Source organism: Fusarium proliferatum, assembly GCF_900067095.1.
Source record: "Fusarium proliferatum ET1 genome assembly, contig: FPRO_scaffold005, whole genome shotgun sequence".
NCBI classification, from domain to species: domain Eukaryota; kingdom Fungi; phylum Ascomycota; class Sordariomycetes; order Hypocreales; family Nectriaceae; genus Fusarium; species Fusarium proliferatum.
The window spans coordinates 3132476-3155874 of record NW_022194794.1 but is presented as its reverse complement, the minus strand read 5'-3'; the positions used below and the strand labels follow the sequence as shown (position 1 = coordinate 3155874).

The 23399-nt window shown below is 52.9% G+C and overlaps 1 protein-coding gene across 1 annotated transcript; it reads right to left on the bottom strand.

Moving 5' to 3' along the window:
• Positions 1 to 142: 142 nt before the first annotated feature.
• Positions 143 to 22990, bottom strand: FPRO_11310 (uncharacterized protein; the record flags this gene model as incomplete). The annotated part of the gene is made up of 1 exon (XM_031232367.1): positions 143 to 22990. The coding sequence occupies one exon, from the start codon at positions 22988 to 22990 to the stop codon at positions 143 to 145; it is 22848 nt and encodes a 7615-aa protein (XP_031082312.1).
• Positions 22991 to 23399: the final 409 nt, after the last annotated feature.

Here is a 23399-nt window from a genome sequence, read left to right as displayed (position 1 = left end):
TATCAAAGCTCGTATAAGATTCACTCATGCAGAACTGGGTTTAAATCAGGCATAGTAAGCAGAATATACTGAGTATCAAAAAGCTATATAGTAAAGAAATTAACTGGCACCCCGATCCGATAACTTATAATAAACCATAACACTATAGCAAAGCATAGGGATCCTGCGAGAATGCTGAAACCCTATCGCAGAGACTTTCAAACATCTCTTCCGTCAACTCATTGCTTATAGCTCCGTTCCCGTTGTAAACCAAACAGATCTCAGTGCTATTGGTATCCAGGGGCGTCGTCACGACGCTGACATCAGCGCAGTCTTCCTGCGAACCCATCACACCAACCTGATACATGTTTCCCCCCATCGCGAAACTCTCTGTACGCGGCATGCTCTGGTGCTGAACAACAGTAGAGAAACCGTTGGTTCCATCATCATCCCAGTCAGTGCACTTGTCGATGATCTCTTTAAATCCCAGTGTCTCATATGGCATATTGTCCACCTGCTGGTCTTGAATGTATTGAAGAAGATCCAGAATGGTCCAAGAGGCTTGGCGGCGAACGCGTACGGGAACTACGTTCAGACAAGGCCCGACAATGCTTTGGATCCCAGGTATGTTGCTGTCATTCCGCCCGCTAATAATGTTGCCGAAAACAACGTCAGTCTTCCCTGTGACGTTTGCCAATACCGTTGACCAGGCAGCCTTGATGACAGTTGAGGTTGTGATGCTGAATGACGCGAGCGAGGATGTAGACACGACCCTTCTCAAGACTTGGGTAGAAAAGGTCTGTAAGGATGACCGCTGCCGTTGGACGACATTGGTAGGAGTTGAATCCTTCAGAAGCGATTTCCAGTACGAGTAGGACCCTTGTTTGTTTGTCCCCAACACCTTCTGGATGTAGGTTGCGTATGAGGGTGTCGGGCTGATAGGCTCTCCATCAAATGAGGCTTTCAGACTTTGTAGGATAGTCGGGAAGCACACGCCGTCATACAGCGCGTGAGATATCTGGATGAATATTCGGTGCCGTTCTGATGACTTGTGGCGTGCTACTATAAAGCGGAGTGACGAGTCTTCAGGACGTGGAACCTGGTTCTGATGGGTCAATTCAAGGTTTGAAGTAAATAGATCAATACTCTCCACATCTTCAACGATGACCGTGGGTTGAACATGGCGGAGGATGACCTGCAAGTAACGGCCTTGATGAGAGATAAAGACAGTGCGCAAGATATCGTAAGCGGCCACGATGTTGGTGATACCCTCTTGTAGTAGCGTCATGTCAAGTGAGCCTGAAGAGTCCAAGTGGAAACAGTTGAGTTGCCATCGTGACTCCAGAAGGCTTCCGTGAATGGCCTGGTCCTGGAAGTCGGTGGTTGGAAGGACGTCGACAATGCTGGCTCGGGAAACGCCGACAACGGGGCAGACGTGGCTTCGCACGAACTGCTCGGCATCATCTGCGTCAATCATGGAGAGGGGTTTGTAAGTTTCGTCACTGGTGATGTACTTCTCCTTCTTGAAGGTCGAGGTATCCAGGTGGTCGTGGCTGGAAGCCCTGTCACTATACTTGTAAGACTTGTCATTGAGGCAATCCAACAAGGAGCCGAACTCGGGATTCTTGAAGATATCAGCCACAGTGAGCGGCAAGTCCAAGTCTCTGGCGTTGCCCACCATGGACATAGCGATAATCGAGTCGCCGCCTGATTCGAAGAAATTGTCGGTGGGTGAGATTGCACAACCTTGGTACTCGAGACTGTCTCTCCATAGTGCGGATAGTTTGTTGTGTAGATGCTTCGTGTCGCGGGAGAATGAGTTGAACATGTTGGATGACATGGAGGATACGTCGCCAAGGTCAATCAAAGTGGAGGATGCACTGATTCCTGAGCTCTGTGCTTTGGGCAGATTGTTCGTGTCGTCCTGCTCCGACGTCGAGCCGTCAACCTCGGACGATTGCGCGTATGTACTGCGAGCCACTGGGGGGCTCTGCAATAGCCGAAGGTGAACTAGAGTATTCTCGCTGTAATCGACGAAGTCGTCAAGTAGCTTAGACATGTTCACGGCGAGCTCCTGGGCCTGTGAGCTAGAAAGTATGGTGGTCCAGTAGCGGAAGACGATGCCTTCGTCACCTCGTGTAGCATTTGCGTTGAGAGTGACGGCGTACTCGCTTGGGTCGTAGGCATCGATTGATTCGTAGGTAAGCGAGTCGGGCTCGGAGACACCCGTTACACCGGCGTTCTGGATGGACACAGCTGTGTTGAAGAAGCCCCTCTTCGATTGACCCAGGGTATGGCTCACACGAGCCAGAGAGAAGTGTTGGTGCGACAGACTAGCCATATAATCATCTCGAGCGGTGGAGAAGAGTGTCTTGAGAAGCGTCTCAGTCGTGAACTGGAAGCGGAACACAAGCATGTTGATGAGAGGACCGACAATGCCATCGACGCCATCGATGAGAGCATCACGTCCAGAAGCTAGATAGCCAAAGCAGACGTCCTGGCGGTCTGTATAAGCTCCAAGGAGCAGGGCCCATGCCACCATGATGATGTTTGAGAATGTCACCCCAAGTTTGGATCCAAGGCTTTGTAGCTCTGAGAAACGGTCGAACTGGACCATGACAGACTGTAGTTGGCGGTTAGCCATCAAGTCTGGGTTGAGTGTCGGAAAGCCTGTGTGTTGTGACTCCCAGAGATAGCCTGTCCAGAAGTTGAGGCTTGAGGTGGTAGATTGATTTGAAATGTATTTGATGTACTCCTTGTACGAAGGAGGTGGAGTTGGAGACAAGCTGTCGGTGTAAGCGTTGGAGATGTCTCGGAGGAGGATTGATGTGGAGGCACCGTCGGTCACTGCGTGGTTCAGCTCAAGTTTCATGAAAACCTTGCCTTGTGGTGTTTCGCAGATGGTGATCTGATAGGGAAGCATCGGTCCACGGTGTGTCTTGTTGGTCTCACCGAGTGATCTAGAGTTCAGCTCGGCCATGACATCGATCTCCCGACACTTGATAGTGCTAACGCGAGACTCAAAAGGCCGCAAAACGACCTGATCGAAGGATCCACCTTGACGTAAGGTATCGATGAAGACTGTTCTCAATGCTGGATGTCGCTCAATGACTCTGTGACAAGCCTGGACGAGTTTTTCAGTGTCGATTGCAGAGCCGTCGGGATGATTAACTTGTAGAACAACGTGGAACAGATACTGCGATGAGTCTAGAAGCTGGCTGAGCAAAATGCCAGTCTGCATGGGCGAACATGGATACATGTCCTCTAGCATGTCGAGCGAGACATGAGCCCTGGGAAGATGCGTGGTCATAATCTCGTGGAGATCTGTGTAGCTAATGGGCAAGAGAGGGAAGTCGCTGAGTGTTGGAGCAGAAGAGGTCTCGGCAAGCCTTCTCGTAGTGTTGGTGAGACTGTCCTGACAATTGGATACCCACTTCTCGATACCGTCTTGGTGAAGCATATGTCGGTTATACATCAATGTAAACCTGATGCCTTCGTCAAGGACGGATATAGAAATCTCGAAGAGAGCGAGGCGAGAGGTCTCAGGCGCGACATCGGAGATAGTCAGAGTGTCTTGCTCCGTTAATGGAAAGTTAACTGCAGTAAAGAGAGAATCGCTGTGGTTTGTTTGTTGAGTGTGACCAAGGTAGTTCAGCAAAATCTCCATGGGTCCATCATGAAGCGTTCCTGGGCCAGTGAGATGGCGGTGGGCAAAGTACGGGCGGCCATTATTGGGAATACTCCGGCGGACATCCTTGACCTTACGAACATGGTCGACTTCATCGCCGTGGTCGAGACTCTGTCGTGATACTTGAAGAGGGCAGAGTGATGTAAACCATCCGACAGTTTGCGAAAGGTCAATGGCATTATCCCAGGGTTCACGGCCATGACCCTCATTGAACAGTGTTGGCAACTCTCGGCTATCGAAGGTCTGCGCAAAGGATTTGAGAATGGCTGTGATGAATAAATCGAGTGGTTCGGTGTTGAGGGCTCTGTGCGAGCCACCGAGCATAGAGGAGACGACATCAGCTTCTGTGATGACGAACGACTTTTGTTTCATGTCTCCGTAGACGTTGGGAGTGTTTGACATGCCCCAGAAATCCATGTCGGCAGGTCGTACAGCAAATGGAAGAAGTGCTTCACCATTGCTGAGGGAGTTGATGTGATCGTTCTGTAAAGTATTCCATCTGCGGAACGAGAGGGGCTTGGTGGATGGTGAGAAGGTAGAGGTCAGTAGTGCCTCGAGGTCGTGGATGATGTTAATCCAGGAAATGATGTCAATGACGAGATGATGAGCTACAAGTGAGAGTACCTGAGCGCCATGAGATAGTGTGAATAGATCGACCGCAAAGACAGGACCAGAAACATGAATGCTGCTTTGGCTGGCGGCTACGAATGGTATCATGTCCGGCTCTGCAGCGATCTCATGGTGTTGGAAGCCATAAGAACCTTGGGCAGGTGAGAAAATATGCTGTGTCCACTCCCCAGCAGCAGATTTGTTGAATCGTGCGCGAAGCATCGGATGTCTTTCCACAAGAGCATCAAGAGCCTCCTGGAGGCTAGGCACCTCGACAGGCCGGGTGATGGACAAGAGTTGGCTCTGGTTGAAGCGATCTCCACGCTCCGTGTTGGCGCTGTTGTTGAAGAAGAGGCGTTGGATTGGAGACAAAGAGAATGCTTGATCGTCATCTTCCTCGTAGTTGTCAATGACTCGATCTTCTTGGGTGGTCACGGCAGCAGCCAACTCAGAGATTCCCTTAGCTCTCATGATGTCCTGCAAGGTCAATGAAAGAGACTGGTCATGGCAGCGTGTGAGCATCTGAATCGCCATGATGGAGTCACCGCCGAGGGAAATGAGGGAACGGTTCATAGGAGTTTCTGTCTCTGGAATGTTGAGTATTGACGCCCAGATACGTCTGAGCTGCTGGCCAACTGGTGTGATGACCGCATCCACCGTATCTTGACCATGATCCAAGTCGACAGTGACCTTGCAAAAGTCTGCGTCTGCATCAACAAGCCAACTGCTTGCACTCTTTCTATCGAGTTTCCCAGACAGTAAGAGTGGAATGGTCTGGACCGCGAGCCAAACCGACGGAATCATATAGGGCGGAAGGGTTGCGGACAGATCGTGTTGTATAGCGCAGATCTGTGTCCGGGCAGCATCCATGGCGGAATCGGGAATAGGGACAAAGCCAGACGTGGCAAGGGATGATTCGACGGGCAAAGGATCCTGGAGAGAAGCAATAGCCACCAAACGTCCCGTGAAGATACCAGATTGTGGTAGATTGACCAAGACCTGGCGAATACGCGGGTCAGACTCAAGGCGAGCCTCAATCTCACCGAGCTCCATGCGCTGGCCATGGAGCTTGACCTGATGGTCCTTGCGCCCTAGATACATGAGCGATCCATCAGGACAATATCTGACCAAGTCGCCTGTCTTGTACAGACGAAGAGACTCGGTGGTGAAGAAGTGCATCCACGCTGGGTCCTCGATGAACGATGCCGCCGTCCGTTCTCTGTCGTTCAAGTACCCGCGAGTCACGATGGGACCACTGATGAGAAGTTCTCCAACACATCCCACAGGGACAAGAGAGTTGTGGTCTCTCGGATCGACGACCCAAGTGTGGTTCCCGTCCATGGCGTGGCCGATATTAGCGTTGGTAGCAGAAACAGAACTGTTTGCAACAGCAAATATGGTACACTCTGCTGGCCCGTAGCCATTCATCAGCTCGACTTTGTCTCCCCAGGCGCTGATCGTTTCGGGTGTAAGAGTCTCGCCTCCGCAGACTAGGGTCTGTAATGTGGTGAATTTGGAGGGGTCCTGAAGATTTGCGAGCGAGGGCGTTAGGAATGCCCAAGTGACACCGAGGGAGTTCATGGAACCGGCAAGATCTGTCATCCTCATCTCTTCGCTGGGGATGCAGACACAGGCGCCGATGGTGAGTGGAGCGAACGTTTCTCCCATGGAAATGTCGAAGGCATAGGATGCAAAATGGAGCACACCCGAATCCGGACCCACGTTCATGCGTTTCATGAAAGCCTTGGAGCTTGTCAAAAACGAGCCATGTTCAATGACAACGCCTTTAGGCTTTCCGGTACTGCCGGAGGTAAAGATGACAAACGCGGCATCTCGAGGCGCGACGACTGGCAGATCCTGCGTGCAAGGTTCTGGGGCAGTGATCGAGCCAGAAGTGACCAAGACAACAGATTCGACAAGGCCGTGGAAGCGCTCTTGATACTGCGGTGCGCACAACGCAACGCGGGCCTTGCAGTCGCGTGTGATCTCGGCGTGACGAGCAGAAGGATGCGCAGGGTCCATGGGAACGATGGTGCCGCCGGCGAGTATCACAGCGAGCATCGAGATTGTCGTCCAGAGAGATTTGTCCATACAGCATGGAACCAGCTCATGAGCGCGTACACCATGTCGCATAAGTGTCCTGGCGAAATGCGAAGCGTGCTGGGCAAGTTCATTGTAGCTGAGTTGACCGTCCCAGGCGCGAACGGCGGTCTTGTTGGGATTGGTTGCTACTGACTGCCAGAACAGATCGGGAATACTCTCCTTTGAAGGCTGTAGGACAAGGCTGTTCCATCCTCTGATTGTCTCCACGTCCTCTTGGCTGTAAAGCCGAAGATCCGATACCTTGCGAGTAGGTTCTCGAAGCGATAGGTCCGCCAATTGACCTACCAGCGCTTCAAACTGATGGGCGATGTGCTGTGCCTCCCAACCAGAGATGACCTTGTTGTCGTGGTGAATTGTCAAGATGAGCTCATGCTTCTCAATGGAGCATTCCACAACAAGTGGATAGGTGAAGAAGCTTTTCTGGCCAACGTCGTTTTGGGTAGGGTTCAGCAGGTCATTCAGATCCGTTTCCTGGTCGGATGACTGTATTACCAGCAAGTTCTGGAAGTCACAGGCCACTGCTATGGTGTCGTCTAAACGACTAATGCGCTGAAGACCCGCATGTTGATGGGGGATCAACTCCGTGGCTCGTTCACGAAGGTCCTTCAAAAAGTCACCAATGGTACTGTTGCGACTGATGTGAACTCTTGAAGGGACCGTGGTCAATGTAGGTCCAAGGATGTCTTGTACATGATCGAGGGCAATGTCACGTCCAGACAAAGTTTCGCCGAACACGACATCGTCAGATCCAGTCTGAGACCCCAAGACAAGCGCCCATGCGGCCCGGGCGATTGTTGGAATGGTTACATCCATGCCGAGACCATCTCTACTGTAGCGCACCGTATGTGTCAAGGATTCATGATACGATTGCGCAGCAGGCGCCGAAGAGACTTTGGGGAAGTGAGATACGAGAGAGGCGTCTTGGAACCTAGCTCTCCAAAAGTCGTCAGAGACTTCAGCGTTGATGTCGGCCAGGTACTTGATGAAGTTGGCGTATTCACCCACAGGCTCATGGGCGGTGTCTCCGTGGTAGAACTGAGACACTAGTTTGAGGAGAGGCGGCATGCTCCACGCATCATATAGCGCGTGATGGATAACCCACACAAAGTGGCAAGGCCCCTTATCAGCCGCCTTGACAATACTGTAGCGGGCCAAAACTCCTCCATTGTGATCAGGTATCGATCCAGCCTGGGTAGTAGCAGACTCGAGGTCATCGTGATGCTCCCACTCAATGTCATGAGGAGCAAGAACGGCTTGATATGACTTGAGCGACGTGTTGACGATGCGTGTTCTCAGAATGTCGACTCGATCAACAGTATTCTGCCAAGCGAGCTTGAAACGGTCAATGGAGATGTCCAAAGGAAGCTCGAAAACATAAGTAGCGACATATGCACCTGGCTGTTGCAAAGTCGAGGCAACAAGCCCCTCTTGGAGGGAGCTGCAAGGGTAGATGTCCAGAATCTGACTCTCTTGCACGCCACACCGATCTGCAACCTCGTGCAGGAGCGACGAAAGATCTTTAGTGTCCGAAAGAAGCGAGAACGGGTCAACACTGGAGACAAGAGCTTCATCTGAGTGTTTGCAAGACATTGCCATGTCTGACAGGACAGGGTTGTTGAAGATGGCCATGACGGTGATGGCAAGACCCTCTGCCCTAGCCACCGGAACGAGCTTCATGGCATCGACTGAATCACCACCGAGCCTGAAGAAGCTGTCGTCTTTGCTGATCTGACCGGTAGGAATGTTCAAGACTGTAGCCCAGGCTTTCTGTAGTTTGCGCTGCATCGCCGTTGTAGGGTGGACTCCGCTTCGAGACGAGCTAGAGAGCTTGTAGGAGGCCATCAGTTGAGGTGGTATGGACTTGGCAATGGCTTTGAGCCTCTGGCGATCAAGCTTGCCAGCCAAAGTCAATGGCATCTTGGACAGCGGTATGTAGATGGTAGGCACCATGTACGATGGGAGAGCATCCCTGAGAGCTGACTTGAGGGACTGGGCAAGGTCACTCGAAGCACTCGACATGCTCACAAGAAGTGGATCAACGTCTTGGGTGAAGGTATCCTCAAGATCATCGTCGCTGGTAAAGAAGACGGCGAGTGCCTTGGTTGACGCTTTGCTCTGCGGGACAACTATATCAACAGTGGCTTGGATGTAGTCGGGTAAGTGCGCCTGGACATGATATTCAATCTCGCCAAGCTCAATACGTTGTCCATTGAGCTTGATCTGTGTGTCCTTGCGCGACACGTACTTGAGTGACCCCTCAGAGTTGTACATGACCAGATCACCAGTCTTGTACATCCGACCGATGGTATCTCCCTCAAGGTTCATGCCTGCACGCCACGACGGAGGCTCTATGAATGCCTCTTTCGTCTTTGTCTCGTTATTGAGATAACCTCTGGCAACAATAGGCCCTTCAATGAGGAGCTCACCAATGCCGCCAATCGGCATGAGGCGATTGTGGTTGCGCGGATCGACAACCCAGCAACGACTACCAACAGCGTGACCGATAGTACCTGGGTCGTTGTTGAGGATGTTTCCATCATGATCAACCTTTGTGCTCGTTGCAGCAATAACACTGGTCTCACTGGGGCCATAGGCGTTGATCAGAGCGGCGTGCCCAGTCCACTTCTTAATGTGGTCTCTTGACATTGCCTCGCCGCCGGTGACAAGGACCTTGAGGGCAGGGATACTGCCTGGCTTAAGGACTCCCGCGACTGATGGTGTGAGCAGCGTCCAGTTCACATTGAACTTGGTAATGACGCCCGACAAATCGTCCATGCGGTCTTGGTCGTTGGGGATGCAGATACAGCCGCCTACCAACAAGGTGGAGAGGATCTCCATGACGCTGGCATCGAATGTGTGCGACGCGAATTGCAGCACGCGTGAGGACGATGTCATCATGATAGCCTTGGCGTGAGCGGTGCCTCCCGTGGTAAAAGATGCATGTTCGATAATCGTGCCCTTGGGAAGACCTGTCGTACCCGAAGTGAAGATGATGTACGCAGCGTTGTCAGGCCTAACATCGATCCTGGGAGATTGCGGTAGAACCGGGGGAAGTAAAGACATAGTGTCCCTACCAAGGGGAATAGCGGGAAGATGCAGGCTGTCGAACTTGGCTTTCAAGGAGGTGGAGCAAATGATGAGCTTGGCGTCGACGTTACTAACCAGGAACTTGATACGGTCGGGTGGATGAGTAGGATCCAGAGGAACAAAGGCACCGCCGGCCTTGAGGACTGCCATCATGGCAACGACGGTCCATGCTGACTTTTGGAAACACAGCGGGACGTATGTTTCGGGCCCGATGCCGAGAAAGACGAGGTACTGAGCGAATCGTGAAGCTGCTGCATCGAGTTCAGAGTAGGTAAAGGCGGCATCCCACGCATCGATGGCCGGTGTATGTTCTGGCAGTCTTTCACAGTTATGCTCAAAGACGTGGTGCACACAGTCATTCAAGACCTCAGGCTCATTGTTGTTCCACGACATCAACTGCTGTCTACCGAGATCGCTGAGGATATCCAGTTCTCCGATCGGGAGTGCCGTGTCACATCTCGCCATTGAGGAAAGGACCTGGTCAAATGTAGAGGCAATGTTGGCGGCCTGCGCGTCTGAGACTTTGTCTTGCCAGTAACATAACTGGAGCTCGACACTAGAGTCCCAGACTTCGACGTTGACTGTCATGTCGTATTCGCTAGGGTCTTGCGCATCTCTGACGTCGAACGAGACTGCACCAGCTGCCATGTCTTTGGAGACTGATCTACGTTGGAAAGAATAGGCGGTGTTGAAGAGAGGCTCGTTGGAGTTACCCATGGCATGCTGAAAGCTGGCAAGGGAGGCATTCTTGTGATTCATGGCCGTGGCGAGGTCGTCCTGGATGGTTCGCAGAGCATTGTCGAGGTTGGTGGATGGGTCGAGACGGACTCGGCAGACGAGCATACTGATAAATACGCCAATTGCCTCGTCAATACCACTGACGGGTACGTCCCTGTCAGCGACAAGATAGCCGAAGCACACATCATCAAGGCCTGTGTATGCCTGAAGAACCAATGCCCAAGCCAATTGTAGCAGGTTGGATAGAGTGATGCCTCGTTCGGTGCAGAGCGTTTGAAGCTCAGAGGGATGCGAGATACCTTGGGCAAGGGTTCGAAGAGTCCTGGGTGATGTAGTCCCGTCCGTAAGCAGAGGCAGACAACAAGGCTCAGCGCCGTCCAAATAATCCTTCCAGTACTTGGCATCCTGAGAGCCTCCGCTCCGCTGTAAGAAGGAGACGTAGTCTCTGTAGACTCCAAGTTGGAAAGTATTCAGGCTGCCCTCGTACGCTAAACCAAGATCGCGGAAAAGAAGTGGCATAGAAGTTCCATCGGAGATGGCATGGCTCATCTCTAGAACACATGACACAGTGCCCTCTGCGGTGTCGAAGATTGTGAGACGGTGAGGTGGCTGATTCGTAGGAAGACCAAGAGGTTGCTGGTTACTGAGTCTGAGGTCTACCTCTGTGGCGGGACATTCGATGATGGAAAGGTTGACATCATGGTTCCTTAGAACGACTTGACTGATAGCGCCCTCTTGTAGTACACTGTCCATGAAGACAGTTCGTAGTGCAGAATGGCGACGAACCACACGCTTCCAAGCGTCTGATAGCCTTTGCACGTCGATCACATCGCTTGGTCGTGTGGATGTAACCGAAAAGGTGATCGAGTAAGAGTAGTATCCGGGGTCCTTGATCTGGGACAAGAGGATGCCCTGCTGAACCGAAGAGCATGGATAAACTGCTTCAACATTGTCAAGAGAAATGCCCGCCACAGCGAGGTTCTGCTGAACCTGCGACTCCTTCTTGAAGGCCAGAGGCAGCAGAGATAGATCCGTCAATGGCTCTCGCGTAACCTGTGATAGCCTTTGAGATGCTTGGTGTATGTAGTCCCTGCAGCTCTGGATCCATCTGCTCAAAGATGACTGCCGTTCCATGTGGCGGTTAAAAGAAAAGTCAAAGGTTAAGCCCTCGTTAGTGAAAGATGCTGAAATCTCGATGAGGGCTAGTCGTGGGATGTTGCCTCCAATGTCGGATTGCGAGCTCAAAGAGCTCAACATGTTTCCGTCGACAGACTTGAACACCGAGTCCTCCGTTCCCATGTCCTGTGTATGACCGAGGAAATTGAAGGCAATTTCCACTGGGAACTCGATCTGGGACTTCGAGTTAGGTAGCATGCTATGAGCAAAGTAGGGTCGACCATTGGCGGGAAGCTTCCTTCGGAAGTCCCGTATCCAGCACACGACATCGAGAATGTCGTGTTCGGCGGGAATGACCTCGGGGAGGAAAACAGGACAGAGAGTGGTGAACCATCCAACGGTGCGTGATAGATCCACAGTGTCATCGGCAGGCTCTCTCCCATGACCCTCGTTGAATATTGGGGGCACCGAAGGCCGGTCTGGAAAGCTTTGGCGGAAGGATGCTAACAGCCCTGCTAGCAACACATCAACAACGTCGTGACTGTTGCCTAAGAGCAGGGTTGATGTATCGGTCGGGATGTTCATGGTCTCAGTGACCGAGTCGCTGTGAAGATTCGGTACGCCTTCCATTCCCCAATATCGGTGGCTCTGTGGAGGAACTGGAATGTCGTGGAACACACGCTCCAGCGAAGCCTTCCGAGCTTCGTCGTGTTGTTTGGAGCTCCACATCTGGAAGGATAGTGATTTCGACGGGCTGTAGGCAGATGCTGATAAGAGACCTTCCAGATCCTGTAGGATGATGTTCCAAGACACGACGTCGACAATGAGGTGATGAGCCACGAATGTGACGATCTGGTCGCCAGTTCCCTCCACTTGAAACATGTTGGCAGCGAATATCGGTCCATCAAAAATGTCTAGGGTAGTCTGACTCTCCATGACCAAATCCAGGAGACGCTTCTCGTTGACGATACCGTGTGAACGGAGGGTATAGGAGCCAGCGACATCGCCAGTGATCCGCTGTGTCCAGTTGCCATCGACCTGCGAGAAACGAGCACGCATCATGCTATGCATCTCGACGATACGGTGCAATGCATTCGAGAGCTCCTGTGAGGTGATGCTGCGGGTGGTAGCCAAAGTCATGCTCTGGTTGAAGTGGTGAGAACCTCGACCAATACTCTGAAAGTAAACCTTCTGAATGGGTGACAGTTCAAAAGACTTGTCCAGCTGTTCCTCATCATACAGTACTTCCTTGACGTTGGTGACGGCAGAGGCAAGGTCGATAATGGACTTGGCTCGCATGATCTGGCCGACCGACACAGCCATGTTAGCCGAGCGGCAAATGGCCATGAGCTTCATGGCGGATATCGAATCGCCGCCGAGGTGGATAAACGACTGCTTGAACGGGACCATGTCGACCTTGAGACTGAGAGCCTTGGCCCACGCAGCCCTAAGCTTGATCTCCACTTCCGATGCATCTCTATCCAGAGCAGACGCATCTTCCTGCGCGTCAAGAACGAGATGGTAGTCTTCAAGAGTCATGTCCTCGACCCATCGCATGGTGCGCCTACGATCAAGCTTTCCAGAGGGGAGGAGGGGAAAATGGCTTGCGATAATCCACAAAGATGGGATCATGTAGGATGTCAAATGCCTTGCGAGACCATCTCGAATACCCACCAAGATGGATGAATCATACTTGGTCAGGATCTGCATCTCTTCGTCTCCAGTCATCTCTGCCTTGGTCGAAACATCAGAGTGGAAGGATAGAATGCCTACGAGGCGGGCTTTGAACGGGCCGGAAGCTGGAACAGCCGCCAGACAAGACTCGACGGCAGGGTCCGCGCCCAAATGATGCTCAATCTCCGACAGCTCGATTCTCTGACCGTTGACTTTGACTTGATCATCTTTGCGCCCATGGAACTCGATCCCGTCCTCAGTAAGTTTGACCAAGTCTCCGGTCTTGTAGAACCTGCGTTCCCTGTTGGCAGCAGTCGTTGGGAACTGTCTACACCACTTCGGGTTGGAGATGAAGGAAACTGCCGTTCTCTGGGGGTCATTCAGATACCCTTGAGCGAGGATGGGGCCTTCTATCACGAGCTCGCCAACAGCGCCGATGGGCATGAGTCTGTCGTGATTGGCGGCATCAGTGACCCAGCAGATACCACCCACAGCATGACCGATATCCGAGGGCGAAGAATCCAGTGTAACACTTGGGTTGACAGCAGCCACCACAGCAGTCTCACTTGGTCCGTATGCGTTCATGAGACGAATTGACGGCGCCCACGAAGAGATATGAGCAGAAGACATGGCCTCACCTCCGAGCACCAATGTCTCGAGACCAGGGACAAGCGAGGGCTGGAGCAGCTGGGCCACCGAAGGCGTCAATAGAGCCCAGTTTACGTTCAATCTGTTGATAGCCCCTGCAAGATCGTGGAGGCGCTCGTCGGTACTTGGAACGCAAACTGTCCCGCCATGGATAAGCGTGGTGAGGATCTCCATGATACTGGCGTCAAATGTATATGAGGCAAACTGTAAGACGCGTGACGACTCTGTCATGCCCATGGCGCGACCGTGGGCATAGGCACCAGTGTAAAATGCGGAGTGGTCCACAATGGTTCCCTTGGGCTTCCCAGTCGTGCCAGAGGTGAAAATGATGTAAGCTGGACTGGCGGTGGATAGTGATAGAGGCGCTGGGTTGGTTGGAGCGTCTTGGGCTTGGGTTGCTAGAGCCTGCGAGACAGTGATGACCTGTGATCCGAGCTTCGTCAATCGCTCGGCGTGCTGATCAGACGAGAGAACGACTGTAGCACCAGTGTCTGTGAGAATTCCTTGGATCCGAGCATCGGGGTGTGCTGGGTCGAGAGGCACAAAGGCAGCACCCGACTTGAGAATGGCCAGGATGGATACAACGACAAGAGATGACTTGTCCATGCAGAAAGGAACGATGGAGTGGACTGAGACGCCATTTGCCATCAATACACCAGCCAGATGTGTAGATTGAGAGTCCAGATCAGCGTACGTGAGGCTTTGGTCCCACGACACGACAGCGAGTTTATCTCGTGGTTGAGCCAGCGTCTGAACCTCAACAGCCTCGTGAATGAGTCGCCCTGAGGGGGGTAGGGGAGTATGGTTCATATCACGCAGCGCCTGTAGGTCACTGCAGCTCAACAAAGGTACATCGCGAAGCTTCTCATCCAATAGGTCAGACGACGACACGGACTCAAGCATCAGCGCAAATTGATCCATGATACGCTGCATCTGAGGCTCAGGTACAACGTTGGGATCAAAGTGCACGACAGTCTCGAGCTCGCCATCCGCAAAGTGACACGAGAGCATGAGCGGGTATGAGGAATAGAAGTTCGTACCGGCCATCTCGTTTGACTGCTCGCACCAAAATGTATCAGTCGACTCCCGAGGTCCGTAGTTGATGGCCAAGAGGTTCTGAGCGCCGCAAGCAAGGGCAGTATCAGCGCTGATGTTCCTGATAGACTGGATACCGGCGAACTGGTGGTTCCTCACAGCTGCGGACCGATCCTGCACAGAGGCAAGTAATGTAGCGACAGTTTGTGAAGGCTCAATGACTACACGTGTTGGCACAGTAGCCAACGTGATACCCGCCATTTCCTCGATCCCGACGACCGGAGCATCGCGTCCTGTCATAGTCTCCCAGAAGACGACGTCGTTGGTTCCAGAGTAGGTAGAGACCGCCATCGCCCAGGCTGTGCGGATTCTAGTAGCGGCGGTGATCTCTGATCCTGGTGTGCTCTCCAATGTTGCTTTATGAACCATCAGGCTCGTTGAGGAAGGCTGGTACTCGGCGTTGGGAAGACGTGGAAAGTGCTGGGTGGACATGTTCGAAAGATGCGACATCCAGAAGTTGCTGTCTTGCTTCGGGTCCCGGTCCGTGAGGTGCTTGATGAAGTTGGAGTAGTCAGGGCCCTTGAGTTGCGTGGAACTCAAATCGTCATGGTAGCATCGCTTGACCTTGTCGAGGATGAGAGGAAGACACCAGCCATCGTAGATGGAATGATGGATAGTCCAGACAAAGCATTTGCCTGCAGAGACATCGTCAACGAGACCGTAGCTGGTCAATCTTGCACCGTTATGCAGTGGGAGCTGGTGTCTTATCGCGTTGGCATCAAAGAGGCTGGCAAACAGGGACCATTGGGGTACTTCCTCGACGACAACAACTTGCACGAACCCAACATCCTCTGTATGAACGATCCTTGTGCGCAGCGATGGCTCAGCTTCCACCACGGTGCTCCAGGCGTTCTGGAACCTGACGGTGTCGATGTCGGCTGGCAGTCGATAGACGAGTTGCGCCACATAAGCCCCAGGCTCCTTAGTTGAGAGAGCCATAAGACCCTCTTGCAGTGCGGAACAAGGATACATGTCTTCAACATTGCCAACGTCTATTCCAGCAGAGTCTGCAACAGTCTGTCTCAAGGCGGCGACCGAACACTCGCTAGGCAACAACGAGAATGGCCGGTATGTCATGGTTGGGGCCTTCGACAACGGCACAGCCGACTCCGCCATGTCCAGCAGGGATGGCTTCTGGAACACTCCAGCCACTGTCAGGTCAATATTGGAGCATCGAGCAAGCGTCACAAGCTGCATGGCCCCAATCGAGTCTCCTCCAAGCTTGAAGAAGTGATCTTGGACTCCGATAGACGCCACGTCGATGTCAAGCAGCTGAGCCCACATCGCTGCCAGCTGCTTCTCCACCTCGCTGAACGGTGCCCTGCCGCTCTTGAGGGCAAGCTTGTAGGTCTTCATCCTGGCTGTCGGCACCGACTCTCCCAGAATCCTAAGGCTGCGCCGATTGAGCTTGCCTGAGGAAGTAAGAGGCATCTTGGAGACAGGGAGCCACGCCGATGGAACCATGTAGGCGGGAACTGCGTTGAAAAGCACAATCTCGAGCTTCTTGGCGTGAGACCTAAACCAGTCTTCCATGTCCAGCACCATGCTATCATCGCTGGTTTCTCTGAGGGAAATATCGGCATCGCCACATATGAAGCAGGCGAGCAACTTTCTGCCCTGTGATGTGACGAGCTCCACGGCAGATTCCCAGCCCTTGGGGAGATTCTCCTCAATATGGTGCTCAATCTCTCCAAGTTCGATGCGCTGGCCGTTGAGCTTGACCTGGGTATCCTTCCGCCCAAGGTAGGTAAGTGTGCCGTCAGAGTTGTAGCGCACAAGGTCGCCGGTCTTGTAGAGCTTGCGATCCCGGCTACCGTTCTCAGTGATTCCCTCGATACAGGCGGGTGGAGGAACAAAGGACTGGGCCATCTTCTCTGGGAGGTTCAGGTAGCCTCTAGACACGATTGGACCATCAATGAGGAGTTCACCAACGCAGCCAATTGGGACGAGAAGATTGTGATCAGTCGCATCGACTACCCAAGCGACACTACCAATGGCACGGCCAATGTTGTTGGCCTTACCTGGCTGGGCGATATCTCCAGAGTAAGTCGAATTGACGGAGCATTCCGACGGCCCGTAGCAACATCGCAGAGACACAAAGTCCCGCCAGATTCCAACGCACTTGGTAGTCACCGCTTCACCTCCAAGAGCCAGAGTCTTCAAAGTCGGAACATCCGATGGCTCGAGGAAGCAAGCCACAGTGGGTGTTATGTCAGCTAATGTGACGCTGTGACGATTGATGGCTCCGGCCAAATCGTTCAGCCTCTCGTGGTCCGAGGGTACGCATACGCAGCCTCCCAGACTGATAGTGCTGAAAATCTCTGCGAGACTATTGTCAAAAGTGTATGAAGCGAACTGCAACACCCTCGAGTCTGGGCCGTAACCTAGCCGGGGGCCTGAGTACATGGAGTTGCTGGCGATGCCTCTGTGCTCGAGGACTACACCCTTGGGACGTCCTGTGCTGCCGGATGTGTAGATGACGAAGCAGGCGTTGTCGGGCGTGACTGGAGGAAGAGGTGGCTCAGGCGCCGTAGAGATAGTCTGAAGTAGATCTGCGTCCACAGCGACGACGGTCGTGACGAGGGAGCTGAGCTTGGACACTAACGAGGGAGATACAAGGGCGATAGTAGACCCCGTATCCTCGACACGAAGTCGATGCGCAGCTTCCGGGTGCGCTGGGTCCAGAGGCACGCATACACCGCCAGCTTTGAGAATAGCCAGCATCGAAACTATGGCGAAGGCTGACTTCTCGAAGCAGACGACCACAAAAGTCTCTAGACCGACGCCCAAGGAGGCAATATGATGGGCGAGTCTGTCAGAGGCCGCATCAAGCTCGGCGTACGTAAAGCCCATATCCCATGAGACAATCGCGGGGCTGTCGGGCCGTGAGGCAACCTGCTGCTTGAACAATTCATGCACGCAGCTCTCAATGGCGTCAGGAATCCGCTGGTTCCACTGAGAAATCTGGTTGCTATGCGAGGAACCTAAGTGGTCGAGCTGAGCAATGGTCTGGTCGCAATGATGTAGAATATTGCTCAGCGCCTTTGTAAAAGTGCTAGCGACATTGGCAGCTTGCCCATCCGACAGAGTGTCAGACCAGTACATCAAGTCAATCGCCATGTCGTGCTCGCCTGCCTCAATGTTGACCGACACGTTGTACTCATCAGGATCGTAGGTAGGGCAGCATTCCTCAAACACGAGGTGCGTCTGTGTCGCTGGCGGTAGCTTTCTGTACGACAATGCTGTGTTGAACAGAACAGCGTCAGAGAGCTGAAGGGCGTGATGAACCTGGGCCAGCGGCGTGTGGCGATACTCTAGACTCTCGAGATAATCCCTCTGCACTGAGCCCATCATGTCCGCCAAGCTTGTCGTGCTATCAGCGTTGACACGACATGTGACCATGTTGATGATGGGACCGACGGCATCACGAATACCTTCGATTGGTAGATCACGAGCTGATGTTAGATAGCCGAAGCAAACCTCATCGGAGCCAGTGTATAAACGCAACGTGACTGCCCACGCAGCATAGATGGCATTCACAATAGTGACTCCTTGTCGCTCACAAAGACTCTGCAGCTCAGCGAGCTCGTCAAATCTGACACGCAAGTGTCGCAGCTCCTTGACCTCTGCAATCTCCCCGTCGTCCAGAACTGGGAAGAGACATGGCTCGATACCCGCTAGGTAAGACTTCCAGTAGTCGACGCCGGGTTGGACCGGCTGCTTTTGGAGAGCGTTGATGTAATCGCGATACAGCGGGCCTGTTTCAGCCGTGAGGAGCCCTTGATATGCCAGTGCAAGGTCGCGGAAGAGGATCGACAGCGAAGTGCCATCCATGATGACATGACTGATGTCTAGTCTACAGAAGACCTTGCCGCTCTTTGCTTTGCAGATGTGGAAATGGTGTAGTAGTCGTGATGAGTTGTCGCCATGGTTCATGGGTACCTTCAGTGCTGCAATCGCATCCTCATCCGTGCCGCTCTCAGAAACAGTGAATGGAACTTGAACTTCCTTGAGCACCACCTGGTCGTAGATAGAGTCCTCCAACGTCACGCTCTCCAAGAAGATAGTCCTGAGAATAGGATGGTACTGCACCATGCGCTTCCAAGCAGTGATGAGCTTGACAACATCCACCCTGTCGCCGCTTCTGTTCTTGATCTCATGGAGTGTGTAGGCAGCGTAAGCAGCGTTCTCCCTAGTGGTGCTGACCAAGAGCCCTGACTGCATAGGCGAACAAGGGTAGGCGTCTTGAACAAGGCCCACGTCTGTGATTCCAGCCTCGGGGAGCTTCTCCTCTGTGAATACCCTCAGACGATCATATGTCAGGGACAGGAGCGGAAAGTCGCTTAGAGTAGGCTCTAGTGCCATTGAAGCCAGGGATGTAATGACTTGGCTGAGGCTCTGCTCGCAGCTGGAAATCCACTGATGGATCTGCGGTCGGTGTTTCATGTTCTGGTTGAACCCGAATGAGAAACGGAGAGATCCCTTGACTATGACGGCGGACACCTCGAAGAGGGAGATGCAGGCTGTCAGAGGCCCAACATCTGCACCCTGGCTTGCCTCTCTAATCTCGCCAGCGATGTTGCTCTCGGGAGTGAAGAGAGCGCCCTCACGCTCCAGCTGTTGGTACTGGCCCAGGTAGTTAAAGGTGATCTCCAAAGGCCAGTGACGAGAAAATGCTTCTTGACCCTCCTTCGTCAGCCAGCGACTCGCAAAGTAAGGCCGGCCGTTGTCGAGAACTTTGCGCCTTGCGTCCTTGATCATCTTGACTGTGTCGATGAGACTGGATTGAGCATCTGATCCAGCAAAGACGGGGTAAATGGTAGTGAACCATCCGACGATGTTCGACAGGTCGATTGAGTTGTCCCAGACTTCTCTGCCGTGACCTTCTGCAAAGATGGCTGGGATTGGACGGTCGGTGAAGGTCTGGCCGAAGGAATACACCATCGCTGCCATGAGAACATCCGGGATCTCTGTGCGTAGTGCGTCGTGGCATTTCGATAAAAGTAAAGATGTCTGGTGTGGCCCGATCTCAAAGCCTTGACGGACCATCTGCCCATAGATATTGGGAATATCTGTCATACCCCAGTACCCAGCATCGCCGTCTGGAATGCCGTGAATTGGCAGGACTTGGTCTGGCGTCTGCGTTTCGGCATGTTCAGACTGCATCTTGCACCAGACCTGGAACGGAAGCGGACGATCTGCGTCGTACACAGCTTCGGGTCGTAGTAAGATCTCCTCGAGTTCTTGAAGTATGATTCTCCAGGATACAAGGTCGATGACCAGGTGATGCGCCACGACGAACAAGAGCTGCTCTTCTGTCCCTCGGTCGATCAGGTCAGCAGCGACAAGTGGACCTCGTACAGGATCTAGACAGGTCTGGCTGTGGACAAGCGACTCATCGACGTCCTCTTGTGAAATCAGTTTCAAGCCACGCAGTCGATACGAGGACGTAATGTCGCTGGTGATGCGTTGCTGCCACTCCCCCCCAACATCCTGCTGGAACCGCGCACGGAGCATCGAGTGCCTGGAAATAAGAATCTCCATTGCCTTGCGCAGATCTGCCTCATGAATACGCTGGCTCGTCCGCAGCAAAAAGCTCTGGTTGTAATGGCCCTGCTCGTAGTTTGGTCTGGAAAAGTAGAGCTTCTGGATAGGCGAGAGGTCAAACGGTATTTCAACCGTCTCGTGCAGCAGCGTGGGCCTCTCAATGTCCTTGACCTGTAGAGCCAGAGCGCTGATGGACTTGCAGTTGATGATGTGCGAAACTGCCAGCCCGAGACCGCGTTTCTTGCACTCACTCATGACTTGCATCGCCGAGATAGAGTCACCACCGACGCTGAGGAAGGATTGTGCGAGGCCAAGCTGTTCTTCCTTGAGGTTCAAGACGTAGGCCCAGATCTTGTGTAGCTCCAACTCAGTCTTGCTTCCGCACTCGAGATCCCCCGATCGTTGCACGACTGCTGCCACAGGATTGAGTTGACGATACAGAGCCTCGCTCATACTATCGATCCATTTCGCTGTCTGCTTCCGATCCAGTTTTCCAGACTGGAGACGAGGGATAAACTCGACGGCAAGCCACATGGACGGTACCATGTATGAGGGCAGCCTCTCGCTAAGCAGCTCCTTGGTCTCGGCAATCTTTTCCTGCGCAGTGCTCTCAAGATCGCCCCCGATGAGCTTATATGGTTGACCATTGGGTACGAGATCTTCACTCATGGCATCACAGAGCTGCACAATGGCCAAAAGTCGACCATTGCAGAACCCTTCTCTTGGTAGGACTACCATGCCGTGCTTGATGCTGGCACTGGCATTGATGTGATGCTCTATCTCCCCAAGCTCGATGCGTTGCCCGTGAAACTTGATCTGCGCATCTTTGCGTCCGGCGATATGAAACGTCCCGTCGTGGTTGTACTTGACCAGATCGCCCGTCTTGTACATTCGTCTAGGACCAATCCGCGACGGTTGGTTCCTTGCCCACAATGGATCTTCAATAAAGGCTTCTTGCGTTTTCTCGGGCTCCTTGTAGTACTCGCGTGCGAGCGTATGGCCCTCAATGACCAGCTCGCCCACTGCACCAACGGGCATGAGACGGTCATGATTGTCCCGATCCACGATCCAGCAGTTTATGCCGACCTGGTGGCCAATGTTCAACGGATTGGTCCCTTGCACCATGCCTCGGTGGACGTGTGAAACAACAGAGGTTTCAGCAGGCCCATAGCAGTTGATGAGGTTGATGTGCGACCATGAGCGAATAACAGCCTGCGTCATGGCCTCTCCGCCAGTAACGAGTGTCTTTAAGGTCGGGACGTTGGCGGGGTTAATGAACTTGACAAACGTCGGGGTCAAAAGCGCCCAGTTTGCTCGGAGCTCGGTGATGGCCTCTTCAACTGCGTTGAGGCGAGCGTCTTCGCTGGGTATGCAGACACATCCACCCAAGATCATACACGTCAAGATCTCAGTGATACTCACGTCAAACGTAGACGCAGCGAATTGGAACGATCGCGTGTTGGAGTCCATCATCATAGCAGGCCCGTGAGCAAGAGCGCTCGACATGAGAGCTCTATGTTGGATGAGGGCTCCTTTGGGCTCGCCCGTTGTGCCACTCGTAAATATCATGTAGGCTCCGTTCTGCCACGATCCACAGTCAACCTCGTCGCTCTGTTCGGGTAGCTCGGTGAATAGCTGCTCATCGACAGGGATCAACTCTGGCGCTACGCTCTCCAGCGTGCGCTGATGCTGAGGAGAGCACAAGATCGTCTTGGCTTCCACCTTTTGCGCGAGAGATTGTAGACGAAGCAGCGGTTGCGAAGGGTCGAGAGGGACAAAGATGCCGCCTGCTTTGAGGACTGCGAGCATGGAAACAACAACCCATTTGGACTTGTCAAAGCAGATGGGCACAAAGACTTCAGACCCGACTCCTGAGGCTTGCAGACGACAGGCCAGACGATCTGCTAGTGAAAGGACCTGTTGGTAGGAAAAGCTTCCATCCCAAGCACAAACGGCTTCTGCATCGGGTCTCAACGCTCCTTGCATTGACACGGCCTGGTGGATGCACTTGCGCACATTTCTCAAAGGGTTGCTGTTCCAGGCCAAAACTTGTCGCTCATTTCGCTCACTGAAGAAGCTGATTTGTGATAGGAGAGTCTCCGGGTGGTTGATGATTTCCCTGAAAATCTTGTCGAAGGTGCTGCTGATGTTCTCTGCTTGATCTTGGCCCATAAAAGAAGGGTCCCATGTCAAGACAGTTTCAAGCGTCGCGGGATCTACTGTCATGCGAATTTTGCACCACAAAGGATGTTGTCCGCCATTGTTTCTAGGCTCATTTCCCTGGTTCTGAATTGACAGAATCGTGTTGAATAGCGTTTTGGCCTTTTCATCGCTCATCAACACCAGCGACGAAAAGCTGCCGTTGAGAATTTCTCCAACGCGCTGATTGGCAGGCAAACGGGCATGCACCGTTTGTCTCATGCGCTCTGCAAGTCCCGACGTTTCGGTAACGCTGTGCTGACTGTCAAAGCCGAAACACACATCATCCAGCCCGGTGAAGCAGCCAAGAAGGATCGCCCATGCTGCACAGAGAGCAGAGCACGTGTCTCTCAGATCATCAAGTGCAACGTGGTAGATCCGGCTGGTAAATTCCAGGTGCTCAGAATCTGTCTCAGACAGATCGAACTGCGGGAACATGGCAGACTTCAGATCCGGCATTGACTGATCGGCGGTTCTGACACAGCCGCAAGAGACATTGGGTGCCATTGTTTAGGTTATGTAAAATGATTCGGTGAGTATTTGCTGTTGAGGAGTTGTATGACAGAAAGATGTAGACCGTCAAACGAATAAGGTGTGAAATTCGTGCGTCACGACAGCAATAATTTTGTCTAAGGTGACTGCATCTATTCGGATGGAGGTTACAGCAGATATATCCTTGTTACGGATCAGCAACATCACTACCAAGAAAGAGCATTCAAGGTGTCATTCAGGGATATACACAGCAAACCATGCCGAATTAGAGGACTATTTTTCAGCTCTTCAGCGACATGCAGCCTGTTTCGCCATGCTGGCTCCTCTTTCTCGCTTCTGAACCGCAAGACGATAGTTGTCTCCGCCCATTGGCCACTGACAACGCCGTCACACCGATGACAACATGGTAAGTCCAGTATTTCCG